Raw genomic sequence first — 23,799 nt, forward strand, 5'->3', positions numbered from 1 at the left:
AGGCCTCATTTATACGGCACTCTTGCATCACCCACTAAACGCACACAAACACATTTAAACCCCACGTCCCCTGCACGCTGGGGAGCTCTCAGCCCGGCTGTGCAGTCGGCACTGTCATTCTGAACAAACCCACCTTAAATCATCCCTCGGTGCTGACAGAGCCAATTAGCATGCGGACATGTCACAGACAAAAAGGTTTAGATAACGGCGCGACCAAACCAAAGCTCGCTATATGACTCTCAGCGTGAGTCTTAAATCGACCCCTAGTTCCCCTCGACTGGTTCATAATCTACTCAAAGAGTCAAGTGAGTGACCTGATTACCCCACACAGAGCAATAGATTTACTGGAGCACTGACACTCCAACAGCTGTGAATTCACACATAGTTAAAGCATGCACTTGCCTTTGATACCAAAGCAAGAAGCGCTAACTGATCTGAAAAAGACATAAACCAATGTGCCCTCCGATCTTCTAATGCTGGATTCCTCAGAGTTCCCTCAACTAGACTTTCTACTATGGCAGATCTTTCCGTGCTGCTGCCCCCAAACTCTGGAATTCTCTATCTTCCACTCTTCGTAATTGCTCTTCTCTGTCTTCCTTCAAATCCCTGATAAAAACCTTCCCTTTTTCTCTGTAGTATTAATTTTATCTTAGTTTTTCGATGATGTAAAGCGTCCTTGGGTTTGTCAAGCTCAGTGTTCACCTTTTGAGCATTTAATTAGAACTCGATGACTTGTGGCATTTATCATTTTAATTTAATCCTCGTCATTTTCTTATATGATTTTAAATCAGTGCTCATAATTTCTTGCGTTACTGTTAAGCTTTATCCCCTGTCTGTAAAGCAGACTGAGCTGCCATGGCATGAAAAGTGCTATATAAATACATTATTATTATTATCACTACTACTACTACTACTACTACTACTACTACTACTACTACTACTACTACTACTACTACAGGTAGTAGTAGCAGTAGTAATAATAGTATTATTATTACTACTAAATGTTATGATGGGCAATTTGGCCACCATCTCAAGTTTTCTGCTGTTTGGTTTGATTTGCTTTGCATTCTAAGATACCTGTACTACATCAGATAAGGCCCTTATGTAGTTATACTAGATAAGCGCACACATACATAACCTATATTTTAAGATGAATGTAAATGTACTGATACAGTGCTTTTGCTGTCTGACAATATAGGATCATTTCTACACTGGGTCCCTCAGACAACAGTTGAATCCCCAACTAGTTTACTACACTAATTGGAGACACACCCTCTGAAACAGCCCCTGCAGTGTGTACATTGCTCCATTTATAAAAGGTGCAAACCAGCCAGCGAGAAGTAAAAAGGCGAGCGTCCAGGTTTCTCTTCCACACAACACTAAATCAAAGTGTTTCAAAGGGTAATACATCCCTAGAAGCGTAGAATGATGATGACACTGGAGTACTGTGCTAAGATTTTATTCATCTCACTACAGAAATAAACATACACTGTAATGCTAATCCAGGCAGATGCAGTGCCAATTTCTTTGTTTTATAAATGTAGTAAAAGTATCAGCATTGACAAATATTTCCATGAAAAATACCAGATATCAACACTGGCCCACAAATCCCATACTACTACCCCTACTGTATCCCTACAAACGTGATATTGGCTTTGCTGTATTACACGTTTTCTGCTGTTCAGACTTCATAAAAGCAATCAGATTCCATAGGCAAACAAATCGGATTAGGGCCTGTGTGAATACAGCCTTAGGTTAGTCTGCTGTAAGTGACAGCAATGCTTCCCTGAAGGCTGAGAGGCAGAATGGCCTAGATACAGAAACAAAGGATCACAATGGAGACACTATTTACATAACGAAATTGCCTTCCAGATGAAGCCCTCTGAGGTGACTTTGAGTACCGCCCGTGTTCCATTAAATGTCCATTACTCATCTAACCTTCCTGATACATCCAGACGAGGAGACGTTGTTATGGAGAGGCAGGCTTTCAGTAACTCTGGCTCTGATTGTCCAACCTCTCACATACAGACAGGCTGCGTGATGCTAATATAGCACAGCTAGCAGCGGTACGCTCAGCTTTGGTAGCTTTGGTACCAAGCAGGGGGGTATCCCTTTCCTTAAAGCGTGAAAGAGAATCCTCATTGCCTGTCTCTCTCGCTCCTCCACTCCCCTGGTATGGTTAGATGTAGCGTCTGAGTAATTATATCGATTTCCTGCTGGGCCTACAGGCATTAAATGCACCAGATTACGCTCTGTGAACGCTCATCCTGCTTCACAGGGAGAGCGGGTGGTGCAGCAGGCAGCCCACCGTGAGCTCTGTGTCAGGCCAAGGGGCGATGGAAAGGGACAGTATCAGGCTTGCTGTGTCCTTGGGACTTTCAGGTCAGCTGTATGTTTGAGAGAGAGAGAGAGAGAGAGAGAGAGAGAGAGAGAGAGAGAGAGAGAGAGAGAGAGAGAGAGTGTGAGAGAGAGAGAGAGAGTGTGAGAGAGAGAGAGAGAGAGAGAGAGAGAGAGAGAGAGAGAGAGAGAGAGAGAGAGAGAGAGAGAGAGAGAGAGAGTGTGAGAGAGAGAGAGAGAGAGAGAGAGAGAGAGAGAGAGAGAGAGAGAGAGAGAGAGAGAGAGAGAGAGAGAGAGAGAGAGAGAGAGAGAGAGAGAGAGAGAGGTGGAGGTAATCGAGTAGAAACACAACACAAGAAGTGTTAGCATGGCTGCCACAAAGTAGTTTTCTCTTGTGTGTTTGCTCTGGCAGGTAATTACAGAGCAAACACAGATCTCAAGACATTGAATAGTCTCTCCCAGCTTGTGTGCTCTCTGTTCGGTAGTTCTCATTAAAATCACCACACCAAAGCTTGTCTTATTAATGATTAGCCATGATTTGACTTCGAAAGCAGCCCTAAAGAATACTTTTCTCCAGTGCATCGCTGTTTCGCTGGGGTATGAATGTGAGCTTCAGTCCAAAAGACAATGTTCTAAAGCAACTCCTGTAGCAGCACGAGGAGAACTTAATGCTTTGAACTTCATCCCCAAATTGCTCCTGAAGCCACGAGCATGCTTGAGGGAGCTGAAGCAGCTGCGGCTTTTTTAGCAGTGAGTGAAAATAACCAGTACTAATCACACCGAGAGACTTTGCTTTCAAACACGGCCACTGACAGGGAGGACAGAAGGCTCCCTAACGTAAGCAGGACTTCCTCACATTGCCTTTCTGCTCATTATTTCCCCACCGGCCACGGTCACATATGTAGACCAGCCAGGCGGAATCAACCAGCTCAATGGGGAGGGGAGGGGCTCGTTAGCACGCCCAATTGGAGCCTTTGAATCTGTTATCTGAGTTGCAGTGTGCTTGTCTCCTTGATTCCTGGTCATGTCAATGGCTGTTAACCCTGGACAGTTGGGGGCTCAGTGATGGGCAGTTTCAGGTTCAAACGAGTCAGCATATTATAGGACTACATGGAGCTTTGAGTTTAACATGCAGTTCTAAACTTTCCATTGTAGTGCTCAGCCTTCAAACGGAATTATGTTTCGTTTTAGTATTTTACCATTTGTTTAGCCGTTCCGATGTAAACAAAGCTTTTCAGAGTGGTTTGATGTGAAATGTATAACTGCAGATAAGTTGGGAATTAAGAATACTGTGAGAGCACCCCCTGCCGTTTATCGGTGTCACCGCTTCCCAGTTTCAGTCTCCATTTCCCAAACAAGCTAATGTTCTTCCTCCTAATAAACAGCACACGTTCAGCTCTGTCTCCTCATAATTCACCACCATCACTGTAATGTTTTATCTGACGAGTTTTCGTCAACGTTAAAGCATAAAGGAAATAAGAGGGGGCAGTGGAGAGGGGGCGGTGGAGAGGTGGTGTGTCTGCAGTGTGTGGGAATTTTAAACGCTGTTAGAAAAAAAATCTCTCACAACTGAAGCCACTGTTTTGTAATATAGACAAATATAACATCATTATGCCAGTTGTGTAGTGAACTGTGCTGGCCGTCACTGCACAAAACAACAGAAACAGATGGTTAAAACAGCGATTAAGCTCTGGGGTTTATCTTAAAAAATAGAACAGAATTTAGGACATTTAGTCTGGTTAGGATGTTTCTGTAATACTGTTTGTTATCTGGAGTTCATGGATGAGATTATGAACTTAACAGATATTCTGTAATAGATACCGTCCTAAATTCAGTCCTGTGTCCTGGCGAGTTTCTGTAATATCACAAGGTCACAATGTCTACAATGTAAATATAGCCAGTGCAAATGTAGTGATCCTATATGTATGCACACACACACACACACACACACACCGATCAGGCATAACATATATGACCACCTCCTTGTTTCTACACTCATTTACACACTTACTATATATGTGCACTTTGTAGTTCTACAGTTACAGAGTGTACTCCAGCTGTTTCTCTCCATACTTTGTTAGCCCACTTTTACCCTGTTCTTCAGTGGTCAGGACCCCCCTTGGACCCTCTCAGCGCAGGTACTATTTGGCTGGTGGGATGTTCCCAGCACTGCAGTAACACTGACATGGTGGTGGTGTGTTAGTGAGTGTTGTGCTGGTCTGAGTGGATCAGGCACAGCAATGCTGCTGGAAATATCCAGCCAACAGCGTCCTGTAGGCAGCATCCTGTGACCACTGATGAAGGACCAGAGGAAAACCAACACAAACTGTACAGCAGCAGATGAGCCATTGTCTCTGACTTTACATCTACAAGTTGGATTGACGAGGTAGAAATGTCTAATAGAGTGGACAGTGAGTGGACAGTGTTTAAAAACTCCAGCAACACTGCTGTGTCTGATCCACTTGTAAGAGTGGTAAATCTGGAAGAAAAAAAAAGAAGAAAAAGAGCATTCTTTGGGTTCTGTTTGCCTCACTCCACCTTTAATAGATTTTTTTAAAAATACAGTTTAGGACCCCAAAAAAAAAGTTATAAAACAATGTCTCAGGCAGCAAATTCATAACCATTCTGTTTGATAACTTTCTGTGAGGGAGCTTTCAGAGCCAATAAATTCTACATAAGTCTGGTTCCCATCACCACCACTGTGAACAATTCTGACTCAGCAAAATCATTGAATGACTCTATTTGCATCAAATTTAAAAAAAATCTGTGGAAGCCTTAAAATAGTGGCAGCAGCAGTGATGGAAGTGCACAGTCTTATCTGGGTATGCATTAATCCTTTGAAGGTAGTGAGGTTGCACGACAATGCAAATGCTGTGTGTGAAAGGACATCTCTGCGCTAATCTCACGAATGTGCAAATGCTGAGTGTAACCACTGAAGCTCTGTGTGATAGTTTAATGTCACAGTGCAGTGATGTACAGCATGGGCTTCTACAATTTTTAAACAAGTCGGACTGGAAAAACAGATGTATAAATCTTAAACAAAGGCAGGTGCAAGAAATGGTTGTACGTGTCCTGTAAAAGAAAAGGCAGCAAAGACATATTCTGCATAAAATCACAAGTCTAAAAATGTATAAGCTAAAGACGCAAAAAGATTTCTCCACTCCATTATCCAACTATAAATAACAGAAACCAAAGATTTAGCCTCGCAAATAGGCCATGAGGTCCTGTCAACTATCAGGGCGTCTGTAGCCCAAAATGTCTGGTTTTCTGCACACAGACCCATCAGTGGCACTGCCCTTGTGGATTACTATGGGGAAGCTTAAAATGATGAAATGGCCTGAATCAAGTCTGATTTCATTCGCTGTTTTCAATTAAATAAAGCCATTAAGCTCTGTGCTGGAAAAAGGGGGCATTTGGGAGGGCGGGGCAGTTCCAGAGTGTTCAGAGAAGGCAAGATGAAAGCAAGACAGAGGTCCTAGAATCCATGTGTCAAACACGAGCCCTGCGGGCCAGATCAGGCCTGCAACTCACTGGCCATTCATACATATGCCATACACGCACTGCAGAGCGGTACAGCAAGAAAGTTAGTCTGACGTCCTTTATCCAGATTGATAAACAGTCAAATCAGCTCAATAAAAACATAATTGGTAAAAGAGCACCGTGCATTTATTTACCCTCGGCAGCATCCTGCGTGAACTAACTGGGATATCTGTGTGCAGCACGGAATGTTCAACTGGTACTTCTGTTCATAAATTAAAATAAATGAGAGTTTTTGGTATTGAAAGTTTTTATTCGGCTTCCTGTTTCACTTTCATCGATTTTCATGGCTTATTTGATTTCATGGCTTAGTGGCACGCAGAAGAAAAAAGAGAAAAAAGAAAAAAAAAAAAAGCAGCTCCTTGTCTCTTCTCTAAACGCCACGCTGCTTCTGGTTGCGCAGCATGTACAAAAGCACCGATCTATTAACCAACCATGATGCCAAAAGGAAAATCAAGACATGCAAAGGTAGCATGCGTGAGTCAGCCCATAGACTGGCTTTACATGATGGAACCTTTGTGCAGCAATGTGAAACTCTCTAAAAACTCAGCTGCAACTGCCTCACCTTCCTAGAACAAGTTTTAAGAAGCAGCCTGTCTTCACACTGATGATGCTGATCAACAGACAAGAAAATAAAACTTTATAAACTCTAATAAAAAGGTTTACTGGGCAGCTGAAAACAAGATCCTCCTGAGGAAAATAATCAACTCTCAAAACTTACAGTTCTGTAAACAGTTGGCTTAACTAGGCAGCTAACAGCTGTTTAAACAGCTGCTTGTGCCAAAATGTATGCTTCTTTGTCAGCCTGTTGTTACTGTGCAAGGGATGCCCTGTAATTTTTCACAAAGCACAGATCTCTTTGGGAAACAAAGGATAAAAAAAATATTATAACCCTCAATGAATTTGCAGGGATAGAATTAGTGAGGCATCAAGTACAACCGCACTACCTAAACACTAATATTCAAAGACCAACACATACAGAACACAAGTCAAATATTTAGCAAACAATCACAGATAGACACACAGACAGACAGAGAGACAGAGAGACAGACAGACAGAGAGACACAGAGACAGATAGTTGGATACAGAGACAGATAGGTAGACAGATAGACAGACAGACAGAGAGACAGATAGATAGATAGATAGATAGATAGATAGATAGATAGATAGATAGATAGATAGATAGATAGATAGATAGATAGATAGACAGACAGACAGACAGACAGACAGACAGACAGACAGACAGACAGACAGAGTCAATGACAAATATGTAAACTGTACTGCCTGGATGATTTTATAGGGTAAGACCAATACAATGAATAATGAACAAAAGACTAAAGTCAAATAAGCAACTTGTATTTTTTTTACATTATATAGTTCGCATCATATAAAATCATCTGCCTTGTGTTATTTACTTGCACTCCACAATAACAGCAGGCTAACATGACACAAGCATCCATTCAAACAGCTGTTACCATTAGCAGGCTAGTTAGCCATGTTAGCTTCATTTTCACCCATCGTCTGATTTACCTTCTAGTCCAGTAGTCTACTTAGTCCACTTTCTTACCTTCTGATCCGGTGAAATCAGTCATGTGAAATGTCACCGTTGTCACTGATATGATTTGTACTTGAGGTTTTGATTGGATGTTTCGTTAAACTTGTTTCGTGAAGTTAAGAAAGGTGCTTGTGACTGTTGGGCTGAGTTTCAGAGCTGCAGGGCATTTCCACTGTGCTACTCGAAAAAAAATGAGCTTCATGTAAATTTCAAGCAAAGCAAGTTGCATGAAAGTTTCACTGAGTAAAGCCAGCCTCAGAATCACGCATGCAAGGACAAGCCTGAAGACCGATCAATACGGACAGTGTCGGTGAGTGTAATAACACCGACACACGATCGCACCGGTGAACACACAGTTACAAGCACGCAATCATGCAAACAGTCGCCCACACGCTCAATCACCGAGCCACGATTCCATTCGACTGTCATCTCAAACTCATTTAAACACGCTGGTGAGCTCAGGTGACCTTCCTGTAAGAGGCTGGTTCTACAAGCCTATTTAGATTTTCAGTCGCTAAGGTGGAGCGTCTGTTCTACCATCAAACAATCCAACAGCATATCTGAGGTACGCAGCCCAATAAGGGACGCCTGGAGGCATTAGTGCCAGCCCAGAGGCTGCATCGGGAGGGACAGGTAACCGAGCGCCTCCTCATCCATCATCGCACTGCTCTTGTCCGCCTCCATTAACTGGATCAAGGCTACCATGCGCCGCCGAGCAGCCGAGAAGGGCAGCGTGCTGGCCGGCTGAGCCGGGAGCGATGAGCTTTCACTTAGCTCGATTATGCTGGAGGTGATTACGATGACCCCACCTGCACTGCCCTCCTACAATGACTAGCTTTGGCCTGCCCTCCAAATCAGTCATTTCAAGCCATCTCATGCAGAACTGAAGCAGCAGTAAGGAAAAGCTTAAAGGCACAATTAGGCAACTTAAATAAACAAATATGGCAGCACTCCAAGACGATCTGCGGAACATTCCTGTACTTTTTTTCTGATCATTCTAGTAATTAGATCCCTGCACTTCAGCGCATATGGAAAGGTCATTGTCGATTAAATTTGCATTCCTATTTTAGGGGAAAAAAACAAGACGCTGTCAGAACATTTACCAGGACAAGCAGAAGCACGCTGCAGGAGTGACCTCAGACGGCCAGGGACCATATGAGGTCACAGAAATCAGAGCTTGACTTCTCTAGAAATACCTCTGGAATTTTAATAGCACTACAGTTCAAAAAGACCTGCAATATTCAAAAGACGGCCTCAAATCGTAAGGATCCTATGATCTTGTCCTGGATTCAAAAGAAAAACACCACAATGCATTAAGTGCAATTTGAAGCTCATTAAAATGGAATGTATGGATCACTGCGGACAGAAAGAAGGCTAATGTTAAGCACTGACAAGATACGCCACGCCGATCAGCTGGACATCTCACTGTGTCCAATATATGTGCTTTTACCTCTGTGAAGTGAATGAGTTTAACACGAGTTCAAGCACAAATACTGTACTGCACGAAAGACCATGGGTTCATTTCTTTAATATTCAGGCAAAATGGCCATTACACACAAGTGTGTTCACAGTTCGCATTTAATTCAGCTTTCATTCTTTTCAGGAGACTCACTTTCAGTTTTTCAAATAAATAGGGATTTTTTTTTTTTTCACACCTCCCAAGTTCAGTCTTGGAAGTTGGTTGCATTCTTACATTCTTACTATCCAAGTAATTGTACATTCAGTAATGTTGAGGTCTGGACTGATCGGTGATCGGTCCATTGTTCAGCTTCTTTGTTTGATGCGTCCGACTCCTTTTCTCAGTGAGGATCTTCTTGACAGCTACACATCCTTTCAGACCCATAGCGCTGAGTCATCTTCTAACAGTGTAAGGATGGATGTTTTCAGATCTGGAGCAGCTTAATTTTCTTCTCTCTCAAAGACGAAAGATTTATGTGCTGTTTATCTGATGGGGGCAGTTTTGTTGTCCGCCAGGTCTTCCAGGTGGTTGTTAGGAGCCAAATTTCTCTACAGCTTTTTTGAACTTTTTTTTCCTACTTGTTTTTCTTTGACTTTCTTTATGTCTAATCCCTTGAGAAATATCTCCTTTAACCGTTTTAGATCTTGTGAGGCAGCTACGGTGAATTGGGTAGTGAATGTAAATGTCTGTAACTGGTTGGGTTTCACTCTTCCATCCCTCAAAGCGTAAAGTACCAGCAGGCGCACAAAATAAAAGAGCGGACAAATGATATATGAACGGATTTAATATTACACCTAGTGCTGGTGGCTTTTGCATCACTTTTGGTTAAACATATTTTCCTGACACTGAAAAATGAATAGCTTGAACTTTTGACTGGAAAATAAATTAAACGAAAGTGTGGTCTGTACTGTATGCTCAAACACATGGGTAACATCTCAAGGATGGCCATGAACACCTGACTCCCATGACCCACTGAGTAGGGCAGGATAACCGAATAAGGGAGGATTATAGCCAGGATTTCCTTTCACGATTTTTCCATTTCCGCTCACTTAGGCATGGGCACAATGGCTATTGCATCACTGGGACATTATTAGATCATATTAGGGAAATGTCAGTCAATAAAGTCAGAACATCACTAAAATACTTAAGTATCTTACTCTCTCTAATAATTAAGTACAAGCCATAGCCTACAGAGGAGGACGAGAAGGAGAGCTAACGGCTCATCACGTCCATTTACCATATGTGAGAGGAAAACAGACACAAGGCTTTGCTCATTAAAGGCATACTAAAGGCTGAATAATGACCCTTTTTCCTGCTCACTGAACATCACCATTCTCTACATTTAAGCACATTCACAGTCAGGCTGCTTGGTCGCAACTCTACTGTAAACCCAGAGCTGGTATTCGACAAAGCCAAACGCACCTTAAGGAATCTCTACAATTACATATAATCACCCAGAACCGAGACTAGGAGCGGCACAATGCAGTACAACACTACACACAGACACATTAAATCACTAGATAACCATTTTTATGCTTAAACTGAAATCGAGCCTCTTCCTGCCGAACAGAAATGACTTATTATTGAGCTGCTCGCGGAAGGTTTCATCCATAGAAATTAGCTCATATATCAGAAATAGATGGAGATCCCTTCTGCGCTGTATAATTGTAATGCCAAGAGGTTCACCCCAGCCTCAATTTCCAGACAAGTGTTATTATTAACATGATTAACGGTCTTGAATTAATCATCTTTTTATTAACAGAATTAACAATCATGAATGAACAAAAAATCAGAAAACAAAGCTCCCGAATTTGGGCCCCAAGCCTTGAAGTGAGATTGTACATGGTAGATGTGGGCCATACGGGAGAAATCTGATATCGTGACACGATATGTCACAAGGTTTATTTTTTTTCCAGACATCTGAACAGTTGGAACAGAGAAAAAAAAGAACCAGTAGTGCTACAACTTTAAAAACACTATCAAAAACTGAGAACACAATGCTTTTTATTTACTATTTGGCACACTGTGTTGCACTAAACGCATTGAAAAGGGACTAATTTTGCTCCCTCTGTAATGAAATATGCAGTTGGTAAATGCTCTACAAGTACTGATGTATGATATGTTCAGAAACATATCTCGTGTGTGTGTGTGTGTGTGTGTGTGTGTGTGTGTGTGTGTGTGTATATATATATATTTTTTTTATTTGAGTTCCTGTTGCCTTTCTATCATCTGGAACCAGTCTGCCCATTCTCCTCTGACCGCTCAACAAGGCATTTTCGTCCACACAACTGCTTCTCACTGGATATTTTCTCTTTTTCAGACCGTTCTCTGTAAACCCTAGAGATGGCTGTGCGTGAAAATCCCAGCAGATCAGCAGTTTCTGAAATACTCAGACCAGCCCCTCTGGCACCAACAACCATGCCATGTTCAAAGTCCCTTAAATCACCTTTCTTCCCCATTCTGATGCTCGGTCTGCACTTCAGCAAGTTGTCTTGACCACTTCTACATGCCTAAATGCATTGAGTTGCGGCCGTGTGATTGGGTGATTAGCTATTTGTGTTAAGAAGCAACTGAACATAACTGTACCTAATAAAGTGGCCAGTGAGTGACTGAGTGAGTGAGTATATATATGTGTGTGTGTGTGTGTGTGTGTGTGTGTGTGTGTATGTATATATATGTATGTATGTATGTATGTATGTATGTATGTATACACACACACACACACACACACACACACACACACGTCATATTTTCCATCCCTAGTAGAGGGAGAATGACTTTAAACTCATTCTAAACTCTAAAATGCATTTGCAGGTCCAGAACACCCGAGTCCCTCTATCTATCACAGTTTAAGACTGTGCCAAACAATCAAGACAGTGCACATCCTTCACTGCCCAAACAACCAAACAAAAAGAAAACTGGGGCAGCAACATCACGGAAGAAGCCCAATTTCCACTGATTTAGCTCGCTGGCTAGTTTCACTAAGCACTGAGATTGCTTTGGCAGGAGATGCTACTGGAGCCCAAACAGAGTGCACACAATAATATTCTAGCAAATAAAAACCATTATCAATACATACAATTGATTTACCTCTAATTAATATAATTAATTACATTCATAGACTCACAGTTAAACACCATTTACTAAGTGACAGCAAAACATGTCTTTAAACTCTCTAAAATCTTTACTATAGATTTGTCTGTCAGAAATTATATGAGTTTTAAATGACAGCATCAAAATTTATTTTGCCAACTACAGTGTGTATTGAATTCTGGTAATCACATTTGGATGGTGCTCCTTATTTTCTGAGGTGCTGAAATGTTGCTGCTGTTTATAACCTTTGGAAATGAGGTTCACTGGGATGCAAAGACAAAACAGTTACAATACAAACCAAATCTAGTAAGCTAACTGAGGCCTGGTTTCAAAGTACACCATAATAAAGTCCTGATAAGAAAACTAGGAGAAGCTATGGGGATCATTTGATTCACACAGTGCTGTTTAATGCAAAAACTTTCACTTTATAAGAACTTTTTGGTCACCAAATTACCACAGAGTCTTATTTAGCGCCAATCCAGCGACATCACTCTTCTCACGCTGGGGCTGAATCTCAAACGGCTCCCTGCTCCCTACATAGTGCACTACGCAGGAATTTAAATACCGGATCCTGCAGCCCAACAGAGCAAAACACAGCTAAGAAATAGTGATTTGGGACTCAGAAGCATCCACACTCGATAAATGATGCACTATTTAGCTGTAGAGGCTAGAATTTAGAAACTTTCATAGCTAGCACACCATTTGGGGAATATAGCACCGTTTGGGATGCAACCTGGATTTGACGCGACTTCTGACTGAAACACAAACATTTAAAGTGTGGAACCCATTCAAAAGCCATTTTTTTACTTTTATAATGCCATTTTACAGTTAATCTCACCGTAAGTACATTAATTCAAGCCTGTGATATTAATGATGGAATTGTTTAGGCTGTTGGCTATCCTTTAGCATGTTAGCTAAATGACCAGCCTAGTTCTAGTTAAGAACATTAGGTGCCTGCCCCACAGTTTAAACAAAACACAGATTTATCCATATGTGAGCAGCATGAGAGTCAAAGATTATTCCATTAACAGCACAGGGGTTTTTGTGCTGTGGCGCAGCGATACAGAGTTCAGTTGTTGTAAAGCGGTTATATCTGCGTATATTGTGGATTCTACAACAGCTTCGAACGCGGCTCAGCCAATCAGATTTTAGGACCAAAACAATCCGTTTTATAAACCAGGCTAACCATCATATCTTCATTGGAGCTTTATCTACAGCTGGAGGAGCACATGACCATCCTGAAGGTCACTAAATCAGGTAGAATTGTCACTTTTAGTTAACGAGTCATATGGCCATGCCCATTCAATGTCCAAACGCTGGAGATGAACTACTCATACTCAAAATGAGCTCAGGACCACTTGATTCATTGGCAATCTACACCAACGATAATGACCAAGTTTCAGTCCAGGATTTGTCCTTAAGAGATGTCAAAACTCAGATGGACCATAATTGCTGGCCACGATCAATTAGCCAGATCTTGGCTTGAAGGCTTATCAATCACCTCATCGCTTTAGCGCTGCAGGGAGCTCTGCACTGTGACACTCTCACTCTCCACAGAGCTGCCACCTTCTTATCCCGCTAATCCAGATCACCGCAGCCACACAGTCGATCAGCAGCAGGGGTTAACTTATTAAAATCCTGATTGGATTAGTGTGCCGTAAGGTGGTCCAGGATACTTGACCCTGTTTGGTTCCCACTCATATAAAAGACAAGCTAAAACAAGAGCTAAAGGCAAACCAGTGAGATGATTTCTTTCATAAATCAAGCTGCTTGCGGAAAAAGCTCCAAATGGGAGGGGCACAACACAAAATGGGTGGACCATATCGTCAAATGGGAGGGCATTACCCAGAGTGCTTTACTACTGGGGGCTGAGACGGTTTTCTGCAACACTGTAGAAAAGAATTTACCTCCGGTTTTTAGATTAAGGAGTTCTAAGTAACATGCAAACATTGTAAAACTTCCCAAACATACCATCAGCTCTCCGGCTCATACAGTCTGAATGGAAAGCAAGCTGCAAAAACAGCCTGAATTCACTGTCTGTACAAACTTCATATACATCCACCTATTCGGCCTCACCCACTCACACTGACGCTCTAGGCAATGTTTCACCTCTGAATACGTCCTGAATGAGACTCAATACAGAGCAGCCAATCACAAGAGAGATACACTTATAAAAAGCATGGTTCTTCAAGGGTTCTTTAGTGAGGATGGTGGTTCTATATAGAACCATGAGCACCCAAAGGACCATGTGCATGATTAAAGAGTTCTTTACATCATGAAAAGCTTCTCAGATATTCAGTCGAATAAGGTTCTATAGAGCACCTTGTTGAAAAGAGTTCCATATAGCACCAAAAAGAGTTCTGCTATTATTACAATGTCAAGCTTGTAACAACAGAAGAACCCCTTTGGTGTTATATAGAACCATAGAGCCATTTGTATGATTAAAGCGTTCTTTACATCATGAAAGGGTTCTTCAGATTGTTGGAGAATGTGCTGTATGTACAGAACCTTTTTGAAAAAAGGTTCTACACTCCTAAAAATGATGGTTCTTCAGTAAAGAAACGGTTCTATATAGAATCGTTAATACTCAGCGTTCTTTGCACCATGAACTTCAGCTTGATGGAGAATGTGTTGAATAAGGTTTTCTATAGCACCTTTCTGAAAAAAGGTTCTATATAGCACCAAAAAGGATTCTGCTATTGTAACGATACCAAGCTTGCAACAAGAGAACCCCTTTAGTGCTATATAGAACCCTTTTCAAAAAGGTTCCATATAGAACCATGACCACTTAAAGAACCATTTGCATGATTAAAGAGTTCTTTGCACCATGAAAGAGGTCTTCATGATGTTGTAGACGGTTCTACACATTATATACTAGCTCCTTTCTGAACAGGGTTCTATACAGCACCCAAAACGTCAATGTCAAGCTTGTAACAACAGAAGAACTCTTTGTGGTGTTATATAGAACCCTTTTCAAAAAGGTTCCGTATACAGCACATTCTCAATGAATCTGAAGAACCCCTTCATGATGCAAAGAACCCTTTAATCATGCGGATAGTTCTCTGAGTGTTCAGGGTTCTATACAGAACCACTGTCTTCATTAAAGAGCCCTTGAAGAAGCATCTTTTTAAGGGTGTAATTCATCATAAATCTGAAGATTGCAAGTATTTTTGGTACATAAAAGCACTCATGTTATAACTGAAGCTCAATGGAAAAAATAAAACAAACATATGAGGGCCCTTTATGTAATAAAAATGTGTATTTAAATGGGTTAAATCCCCATTGTGGATAAAGTTTATAAAATCATTAAAGTTGGTCCAGCTTGCAGGAATACGGACTTGAAGACCCAAGACCAAAAACGTTCTTCAGCAAAAGATTTCTGAGATATAACCGATGCAGCCAAGCGGATCCCAGAAACGGTGATTTATTGGTTCTTCTGCAGGCAGCACTGGTTTACTCTGTCGAGTCCCGTTGTGTCCCCCCCTTCTGAAATGAGGCTACCTTTATAGGACAGATGCATCAATAGGAAGCCTGTGAAGGTTAAGTGCCTCTCTGCAGGGTCCAACATCAGTGTCGAGCTTAGGATCCAACCCCTTAAGATGACGCTTCAGCGTATGGATCCGAGGCACATGCATGCCAAGTCATGTTCCCCATGGTACGCCAGTAGATAAAGGTGGAGTGTCCCATCATCTGGCCTCCATTAAACCATAAGCTAAATCAGCCTGAGCCTTCTAACCAAGCTGCTCTCGTGCTTTTAGTTCTGCGACAAGATGAGCTAATCGGCCTCTGATGAGCTCTACAACTGCAGGGCGGTCGTTGCTATTGCTTTGCCCTGCTACAGGATCCCATTGTAAGACTTTGTTGTTTAACTCTGTTTAATGGTTTGTCTTCGGTGTAACTAGGCAGAGGAAGCCAGGCCAGTTTTGCTGTCGCTGCTCTGTCGTGCGCTGACAGGCTCCTGCGAGGCTTTGCGTCAGCCACGCTTGACCGGGCAGGAAGCCCCTGTACATGCAGACAGGGCCAAAAATACTGCCTGCCTGAAATGATATAAAAACCTGATATATGAAGCTACAGATGGATTTATGATCAAAATAGGGTTCATGTCACACCGAATGGAGCCAATTTACAGCAGCAGCTCCCTCAACGGATCTGCAGAAAACATTAAGAACCCTCGCTGGGGAGACGGTGAAAAAAGGCATGTGTGCTTAAACAGGTTTATTATTAGCCAACATTATTAAGAGCCAAATCCCACAGGTAAAATTAAGCAGTTCACTGGGCCTTTTATGACTCCCTCCTTGCTTCTCCTTACTTCAAAATTCTTAACTCGGCCTGCCTTATTGCCTTAAAGAGAGAATTCTTCCTATTTTTACATTACCAGTCACTGAGAGTGGTTTGATGTGAAAATGCTCCATTACGGAGAAGGTCAGAACTGACAACAACAGTGAGTTTGTCGCCAATGAGACACTGGTTTACAACAGTTTTCAGAAAAGTTTTGTTGGAGATTTTGGAGAATTACATAGTGGGGCACTGTAAAGTAAGCTAGTCCCCCAAAAAAGCTTATTTCTTCAGATTTACCACTATTTCTCCATTACAAACTTGACATATCACTGTTCTCGTTTCTCCAAAATGGTAGCTTTACAGGAAAAGGAAAATATGTACTTCTCTTTTAATGTACATCAATGGAGCCAGACTATTTTCCAAGTCATTTTCCTTTAATCCATTCATTAAGAAATTTACCCACAATGTAAAGGATACCAAATTTCAAACAATGTGAAAAACTGAAAACTGACAGAAATGGACAATGTTTACAGCAGATATATATATATATATATATAAAAACTCAGATGACGTTTAGGCTATTTTCTTTCCAGAAGGCTATAATTGCACTGCCGATGTTGCGACCCCCACTGTAATTAATAAACAGAAGAGGAAAATCTGAGATGGTGAGTGTCTCTATAATGCACTTGGTTTACATCCACTGAGCCGAGCCCGGAGTTATACCCTTATAGCTGCACTTTGCTTCATTGAGCCTACAGAGCGTGCGCTGCAGTGTGGATTGCAAATTGGCACTGGAGTGCCACAGCGCTCAGTGCAGAGAGCTCAGGGCAAAGCTCCTGAAGGGAAATCCAGAGGCTATCCGCTCTACAGGGAAACTCCTAAAAAAAAGAGGGAGGGGTCATGGAGAGCAGAGGGAATTCGAGAAGAGAGCCTGACCTAGACCAATCAGCTCAGGAGGAGAAAGGAATAGCGTGCAGGGGTGCTTGTGTGAATACCTGAGTATGACACACAGAGAGAGAGAGAGAGAGAGAGAGAGAGAGAGAATATCTCTGTCTTTGGCTCCTCTGCTGCTGGGATCTATGAAGAGTTCTGCCGCACTGTCACAATTCTCACAACTCTCACACTCACTCACTCACACTCACACACACACACACACTGCAGAGGCTCGTGCAGCGCGATGTATCTGATAAGGACATTCAAGCCATAAAATACTGAAAATAAAATCAATGCCAAGCCATCAGCGATCACATCAAAAGAGCGAGGATAACTAAACCAAACCGGCCCGTGCACTCACTGCGCGTGAGTGAGCGCGTGTGCGCGCGCGCCGGCTCGTGCCCTCCTCTGCTCTGCTCACTCTCAGCAGCATTATGTTAAAGTTGAGAGTGCACTGTTGCATTCAAGGTTATTTCGTATTGAAACAGCAGCGGGCTGGCCCTCTCCGGCCTGAAGGACCGGACCGGCGTCTGTTACCTGCTCGGCTTTGACTGAGCTTAACGATTTGACACGAAACGAAGACGTTAAGAGGAGCGTACAGTGGCTGCATTAGCTTAGTCCTGTTAGCTGTACAGTACACGCCTGCGGACCAGCCCAGTCGAGTGAACGAGCTAATAACGCAATGTCACAACTGTTTACTATTCACCGGCCATGCGAAAAGACGGTAAAGGCGCATGTGTGACTAATGTGGCCGTATAAGCCGAAATACTCAAGTAAGTGCGAGGCTGAAGTTGGCTTCCTATTCGAATTTTACCGTCCCGCCTTAAATAGTGCAGCCGTGACATTCCATGTAAGGCGGAACGGGGAAATTCGAACAAGAAGCTGGCGAGTAGGAAGCTGACTTCAGCTTCGCCAAGTCGCTAGCAGGCTACTTCCTTAGCGGGCTCCCTCTGCTGCTCTGCCACCCCTCTCGGCAGAAACCCTCATCCGCCCCCCACCCCCGCCTCGGTCCAACACAACACCCCGCTCTCCCCTCCGGGTCCTACCGTGCTGGTGTGTGGCTGATGTCGGTGTGAGGAGGAGAAGGGAGAGGCTGCCGCAACGCCGCTCCGGGACAGGAGGAGTCTGCACACTTTCGCGGCCATCTCTGGAGTGAGAGCCAGGCAAGAAGGCAACTGCTGCGGAGGAGCTGAGTGGAGACCGCGGAGGGGAAGGGAGGGGAATGGGGAGGGTTAACGTTACTGGGCTGGTCTACCGCACACACACGCGCACACACACACACAGTCGTTTTCAAACCGAGCGCAGCACAGCCGATAGAAAAAATACTTCTCGTGTTGCCTCACAAGCACAGCGAGGCTGAGTAATTTTAGAACAAACACGAGATAAACGGCCCGCTTTCAACCAAACACTACTCCATATTTCACTCAGTCTCATTCAGCCTCGTCTATATCGTGTCACCATGACTACAGTTTAAACCGTTTATTTACGAAACCCAGTGAAGCTGCCGTTGTGAGGGGAACGTGAAAGCAGCGATGTGATTGGCCGAGAGGTTACCTGCTGGCAGCACACGAGCACTTCTTCAGCCAATGAAAAGCGGAGCCTCAGTTTGACAACTTAAGGACGCCAATTTTGGCCAATCGGAGAACGCGGGACACTCGCGCCTGCAGCGTTTTAATCGAAGCTATCGGTTATAAGAAGATTCATTAAAGATCTTAGATCGACTCGGCGACTTATTTATTACTATGTTATACATGTCATGATTTTATGAGGCTAATTTGTGGAAGCTTATATTCCAAATCTCTTAGGACCCTTCTGCACTTACACACTCAAAATAGTAAAGGAAATGGTTCTATTTAGAACCATAAGTTCTATATACAACCAATGCAGCCTAAATGGTTCTTTGTATTATGAAAGGGTTCTTCAGATTGATGGAGAATGTGCTGTAAAAAAATATGGATCTACAAGGGTTCTTTAGTTTTAAAAAAATGGATGGAGGTTCTATATGGAACCATGAACACTCAAAAAAACATTTGCATGATTGATGGGTTCTTTGCAATAAGAAAGAGTTCTTCAGATTGATAGAGAATGTGCTGTGTATGGTCCTACACACTTTAAAAAGATGGTTCTTTTGCAAAGAGATTTTTTTATGGAACACTTAAAGACCCTTTGCATAATTAATGAATGCTTTCTTCAGATTGACGAAGAATGTGTTTTATATTGTTCCATGTATGAACGTTTTGAAAAGGGTTCTAGGTAGCACCGAAAGGGTTCTTCTATTGATAGGAGCTTGACATAGTTACAATAGAAGGACCATTTTTGGTGCAATGTCAGGCCCTTTTTTTTAAAAAAGAACTATATACAACACATTTTCTATCAATTTGAAGAACCATTTCACCATGCAAGGAACCATATTAAGCATGGAATGTTCTATACAGACCTATTGTATAATCATTATATTCTATAGTCTTTAGAGACATCAGATGCTTCAGACGTCTGGTTCCTTTCACCATCGCTGTGAACGGCTCGGACTCTGTAAGTTTCTCTAGAACGAAGAATTTCACATCAAACCACTTGGAATGACATCTTAACCATTTAATTATGTAGGGTTTTTAAAAATGACATGGTGGAATTCCCCTTTGAAGGTTTTTCAAGCTTTTCAACTTGCTAACAGTACACTTGCTGGATTCATTCCCTATGTTTGAGTACTATTGCTAAACCGCTGTAATGAGCCTGCTTCTCAGTCAAACTGGGTGATTCGCTTTCACAGCCTGATGAATTACTGACTGTTTCAAAGCTTTACTAAGAGGCCTATATGCATACCTCAACCTGTCCTTGGCACCTGCAGCAGAGTCACTGTGTCACAGTTGTGGCACTGTGTTGTTGTTCACCCCCAGATTCTTGGCAGTAGATCTGTCCTTTCCATTATATTATTACTTTTCTATTATTAGTCCGTCCTTCAATCTGCTCTGTGGTTATGTAGGGCAAGGAGGTGCTCGGACGGCTCTGATTTGATCGATCCAACCACCTCACTCATCCCATGCGTTCACACAATGGCCTAATGTAAAATATTGATAATTTATCAAGCTGAATTCAACAGTGTGTCTGTTCTGTTTGTAGGCTGATGACTGAGGAAGGCAGAGAAAAACAGAGAAAATTTTGTTCTGGCCAAAAGTTAATTATAGTTTGTGATCCTGAAACCTCACAATGCAATACAATGCAGTCTTTCTGTGATCTACTTTAGATTTGCATCTGAGTGCACTAGGGAGGTGATGAAAAGGGCACAGACTTGGAAATGCTGCATGATATACAACCAGTAGTGTATGTACTGCTGGGGGGTAAGTGGTTGGGGGTTTTCCACTGGAGCCCATGGCACAGCATACCTCACCAATTAGCTTCCATCAACACTACACAGACTAAACTTACGTCTCCTTATAATTCATAATGTGGCTCATCCATGAGAACTATTTCTATTTTTATTTTTCAAATAAATCTCCCAAGATTAATGTTAGAGGGCAACCCTTAGGGCATTCTAGGCCTCCAGAGAAGCTCTGATTCCCAGAAGCAAAAATAATGCATTCATGTAAACTTTAACACATTTTTATTTAATAGAATCATTTATTTTATTTATTATTCATTTAAACTCTGCAAGTATTACAGTGCTACTCCCGTTTCATTGTTTAGTTTGGGATGCAAACAAAAGGATTAAATTCTTGAAACATCCAGGAGAAAAAAATGGCCAATAAGGCCATTGTTTTTTTCCTAGTGTCTAGGTAGATGTAACTAAGCTAGCTCTCCTGTTGCTTAGGAGTTTGCCTAATGCATTAGTTTAACCACCAGCATAATAACTAAGTGCCAGAGGAATCAGTCAATTACATTAGGATCTCCAATAGGCGGATCAATTTTGTGAGAAAAACATCAGTCTAGGCCAGGGGTCAGCAACATGCGGCTCTTCTACTGTTCTGGTGAGGCTCCACTGCAGAATGAAATTTTTAGGTAAGAATAAAAAAAACCCTCCTTTGCAGTAAAATAAATCTCTGCTGATTGGTCAACACAGTTTAACAATGAATGGTCAATAAACACTGGAGTTAATGTAGCCTACAACTGCTAATTCACCCTTTAACCCTGTTGGAACTCAGACTGCTGGTCACATAGCAACACAGACAACCGTCTCACCTAGCTAGCAGAGAAGAAAAAGAAAAGAGAAAGAGAAATATAGAGGATGGACAGTTGGGAGTTTAATTTGGAGTTAAATAGATTCATTTGCATTTATAAGCACTACAGTTGTTTTCCCGATATGTTTAGTCTGCAATGAGAAACTGTCAAACACTTAAAAGTCACGATGCTGTCGTCAGTTTCTTGTTTGAATTTTCCCATTCCACCTTAAATGGTGCAGCAGTTATATTTAAGGTGAAATGGGAAAATTCAAACAAGAAGCTGACAAGTGAGAAGCTGACTTCCGTCTCTCATAAAAAGAGAGACATTTTAGAAGAAACTTTGCCAAAAAGATTCCTGCTGGAAATGTGAGAAAAGCAGCTATAGCATATACTAGCACATTAGCGTATACTGACTCATATTTACAGCCAAGATGGTAAAATGGACATGAAATGTTGTGGTTCCCGAGGTGGTTTGATTTTTGTTGAAAGGACAAAATGGCTCTTATTAACATTTGGGTTGTCGACCCCTAAACTAGGCCTTTGGGAAGTCCAGGACGCCTGTGACTGTGAAGATGCCTGGCAGCCTCATCAACAGGCTGTTAGAAGTGGAAAACAGTGACAGCAGCTCTATATCAGGCCACTAAAACAGTCACTGTAAAACTGCTACATTTGCTAATATGTCTACCACAAGCTGTGAGTAAAACATGGAATGCCTTTTAGAAGCTTCAAATGCCTGTTTAATTAAGCGTAACCAAAAAGTGTTAATGCAAATCTCTATTAGCTTAGTGCTAATAACCCACTAGTATCCCATAGGGACACTAGCAGAGGTTAGTATTACCATAGAGGTGTATTTTTCCTAATGTTTGGACCTAGTTTTGACATAATCACAGTTCAGTACTGCCTAATGTAAACATTTAAATTAATGTTAGATGCTGGTGAAATGCCATGAGAGCCTGATCTTGTTTGACACCTAACAGCAGAGAGGAAACAAATTACACTGTCATTTTTTATTCACTGAAAGCAGTTTTCATATAAGGAGGCCTGTTAATTTTTCTGCTCTAGGGCCCGTAATCCTAGTTATGCCCCTCTATAGAACCACGCCTTGTTCTTGTTGAGTCCCATGTTCCACTACTTCTCCATTCAAGAATGCAATCGCTTAATTATGCCATTATATGAGTGCATTTAGATGCATTAACACTGTTTCTGATTCTGGCATTATGAGTCTGAGGTTTATATATTTATACTACATTATTGTTCACAGAGTCAAGCACCTGTTACTGATAGTGATCATTTCTCTGCATGCAATTCATCCTTTGCTGGGTGCTGACCAGCACTGCTGCAGGCCACTTTACACCCATCAAAATCAATAAAGAGTTTGAGATGGCTGTGAAATGACAGGCTCTCTCTGAGTAACTCAAGTAGTGACCATAGCTTGATCCCCAAGCCTCAGCTTCTGTGAGGTGCATAGCACTGCAGTGCAGAGGTGGTGCAATTTAAATGCAAATCAATTGGCTGAGATGACGACCACACTGCAGGCCGAAGTAGAACTGGGTATCCCCAGAGAGTGTGGGTGCAGCTTGGAGTGTTTGCATGGTTGTTTTGGAGACGTCTGAAGAGTGAAAACATCTAAACAGAACGCTAAGGCTCTTATGGAGACGTGGCAGGGGTATTTTTTCAGTAAATATGTTTTCATTGTGAACAATTTCAGTGTTCCAATCTAGCTACTAGCTTACTTTTTCTAACCAATGACTGGAGACTGAGCCAAATTACATTTAAAGACCAAGTGGCCCGTATGTTGCACTGTTGTCCAAACATTTGTAGGCACCAGTGTTTCTTCTGAAATCAGCTATTACTGCTCCATAGTTCAATGTTGCAGGGCTTTATACCCTTCTAGCTGACACTTGGCATTGAGCACGGTGACCTTAGGCTCTTGTGTTGCTGCCCCAGAGCGCATTTTAAATGCTTTTCTATGGAGATTATGCGAGTAGCACGAGTGGACACCTGTGTCAGCAGTGGGCGCACCTTCAAGTAGCTGGATTCACTCATTAGAAGGGCCCTCGGGATACTTTTGGACATACTCAGCAGGGTGTACATTTATAGGAAAGTTGTTTTAACCATTCTTTTACAAATGCTCATTGAGGCAAAAACGGATGATGACCACTGAATAATCTGGTTCAAAAGTGCAATACAACTTCAAACAGGAATGCATGTAACAGTTTGAAAACCTTGGTCAAATTACTTGTTTTGTTGATTTTCTAAATGAAAATAAGTTGATGACTCTTCTGCATAGACCACACATAAATATGGCATGTCCTGCTGCTTTTATTGTACAATTTCTATTTATTTATTATTTTCAACATGTTGAAAAAACATAACATGTAAAATGTGCCATAATTTTTCCTTAATTTGTTTAACTGAAGGGTGGCATGGTGACACGGTGGGCAGCACTGTCA

The 23,799-nt window shown here is 42.0% G+C and overlaps 1 protein-coding gene across 1 annotated transcript in view; it reads right to left on the bottom strand.

Annotated features, from left to right (window-relative positions):
- The window catches only part of mcu (mitochondrial calcium uniporter), a 126,769-nt gene extending 108,337 nt beyond the window's left edge, over positions 1–18,432 (bottom strand). The window contains exon 1 of the mRNA XM_017694072.2: positions 18,239–18,432. Coding sequence (XP_017549561.1) covers positions 18,239–18,337 — 99 coding nt within the window. The 5' untranslated portion in view covers positions 18,338–18,432. The remainder of the gene's footprint in view (positions 1–18,238) is intronic.
- Between the last annotated feature and the right edge of the window lie 5,367 nt (positions 18,433–23,799).

Source organism: Pygocentrus nattereri, chromosome 5 (assembly GCF_015220715.1).
Source record: "Pygocentrus nattereri isolate fPygNat1 chromosome 5, fPygNat1.pri, whole genome shotgun sequence".
In the NCBI taxonomy this organism is placed as follows: domain Eukaryota; kingdom Metazoa; phylum Chordata; class Actinopteri; order Characiformes; family Serrasalmidae; genus Pygocentrus; species Pygocentrus nattereri.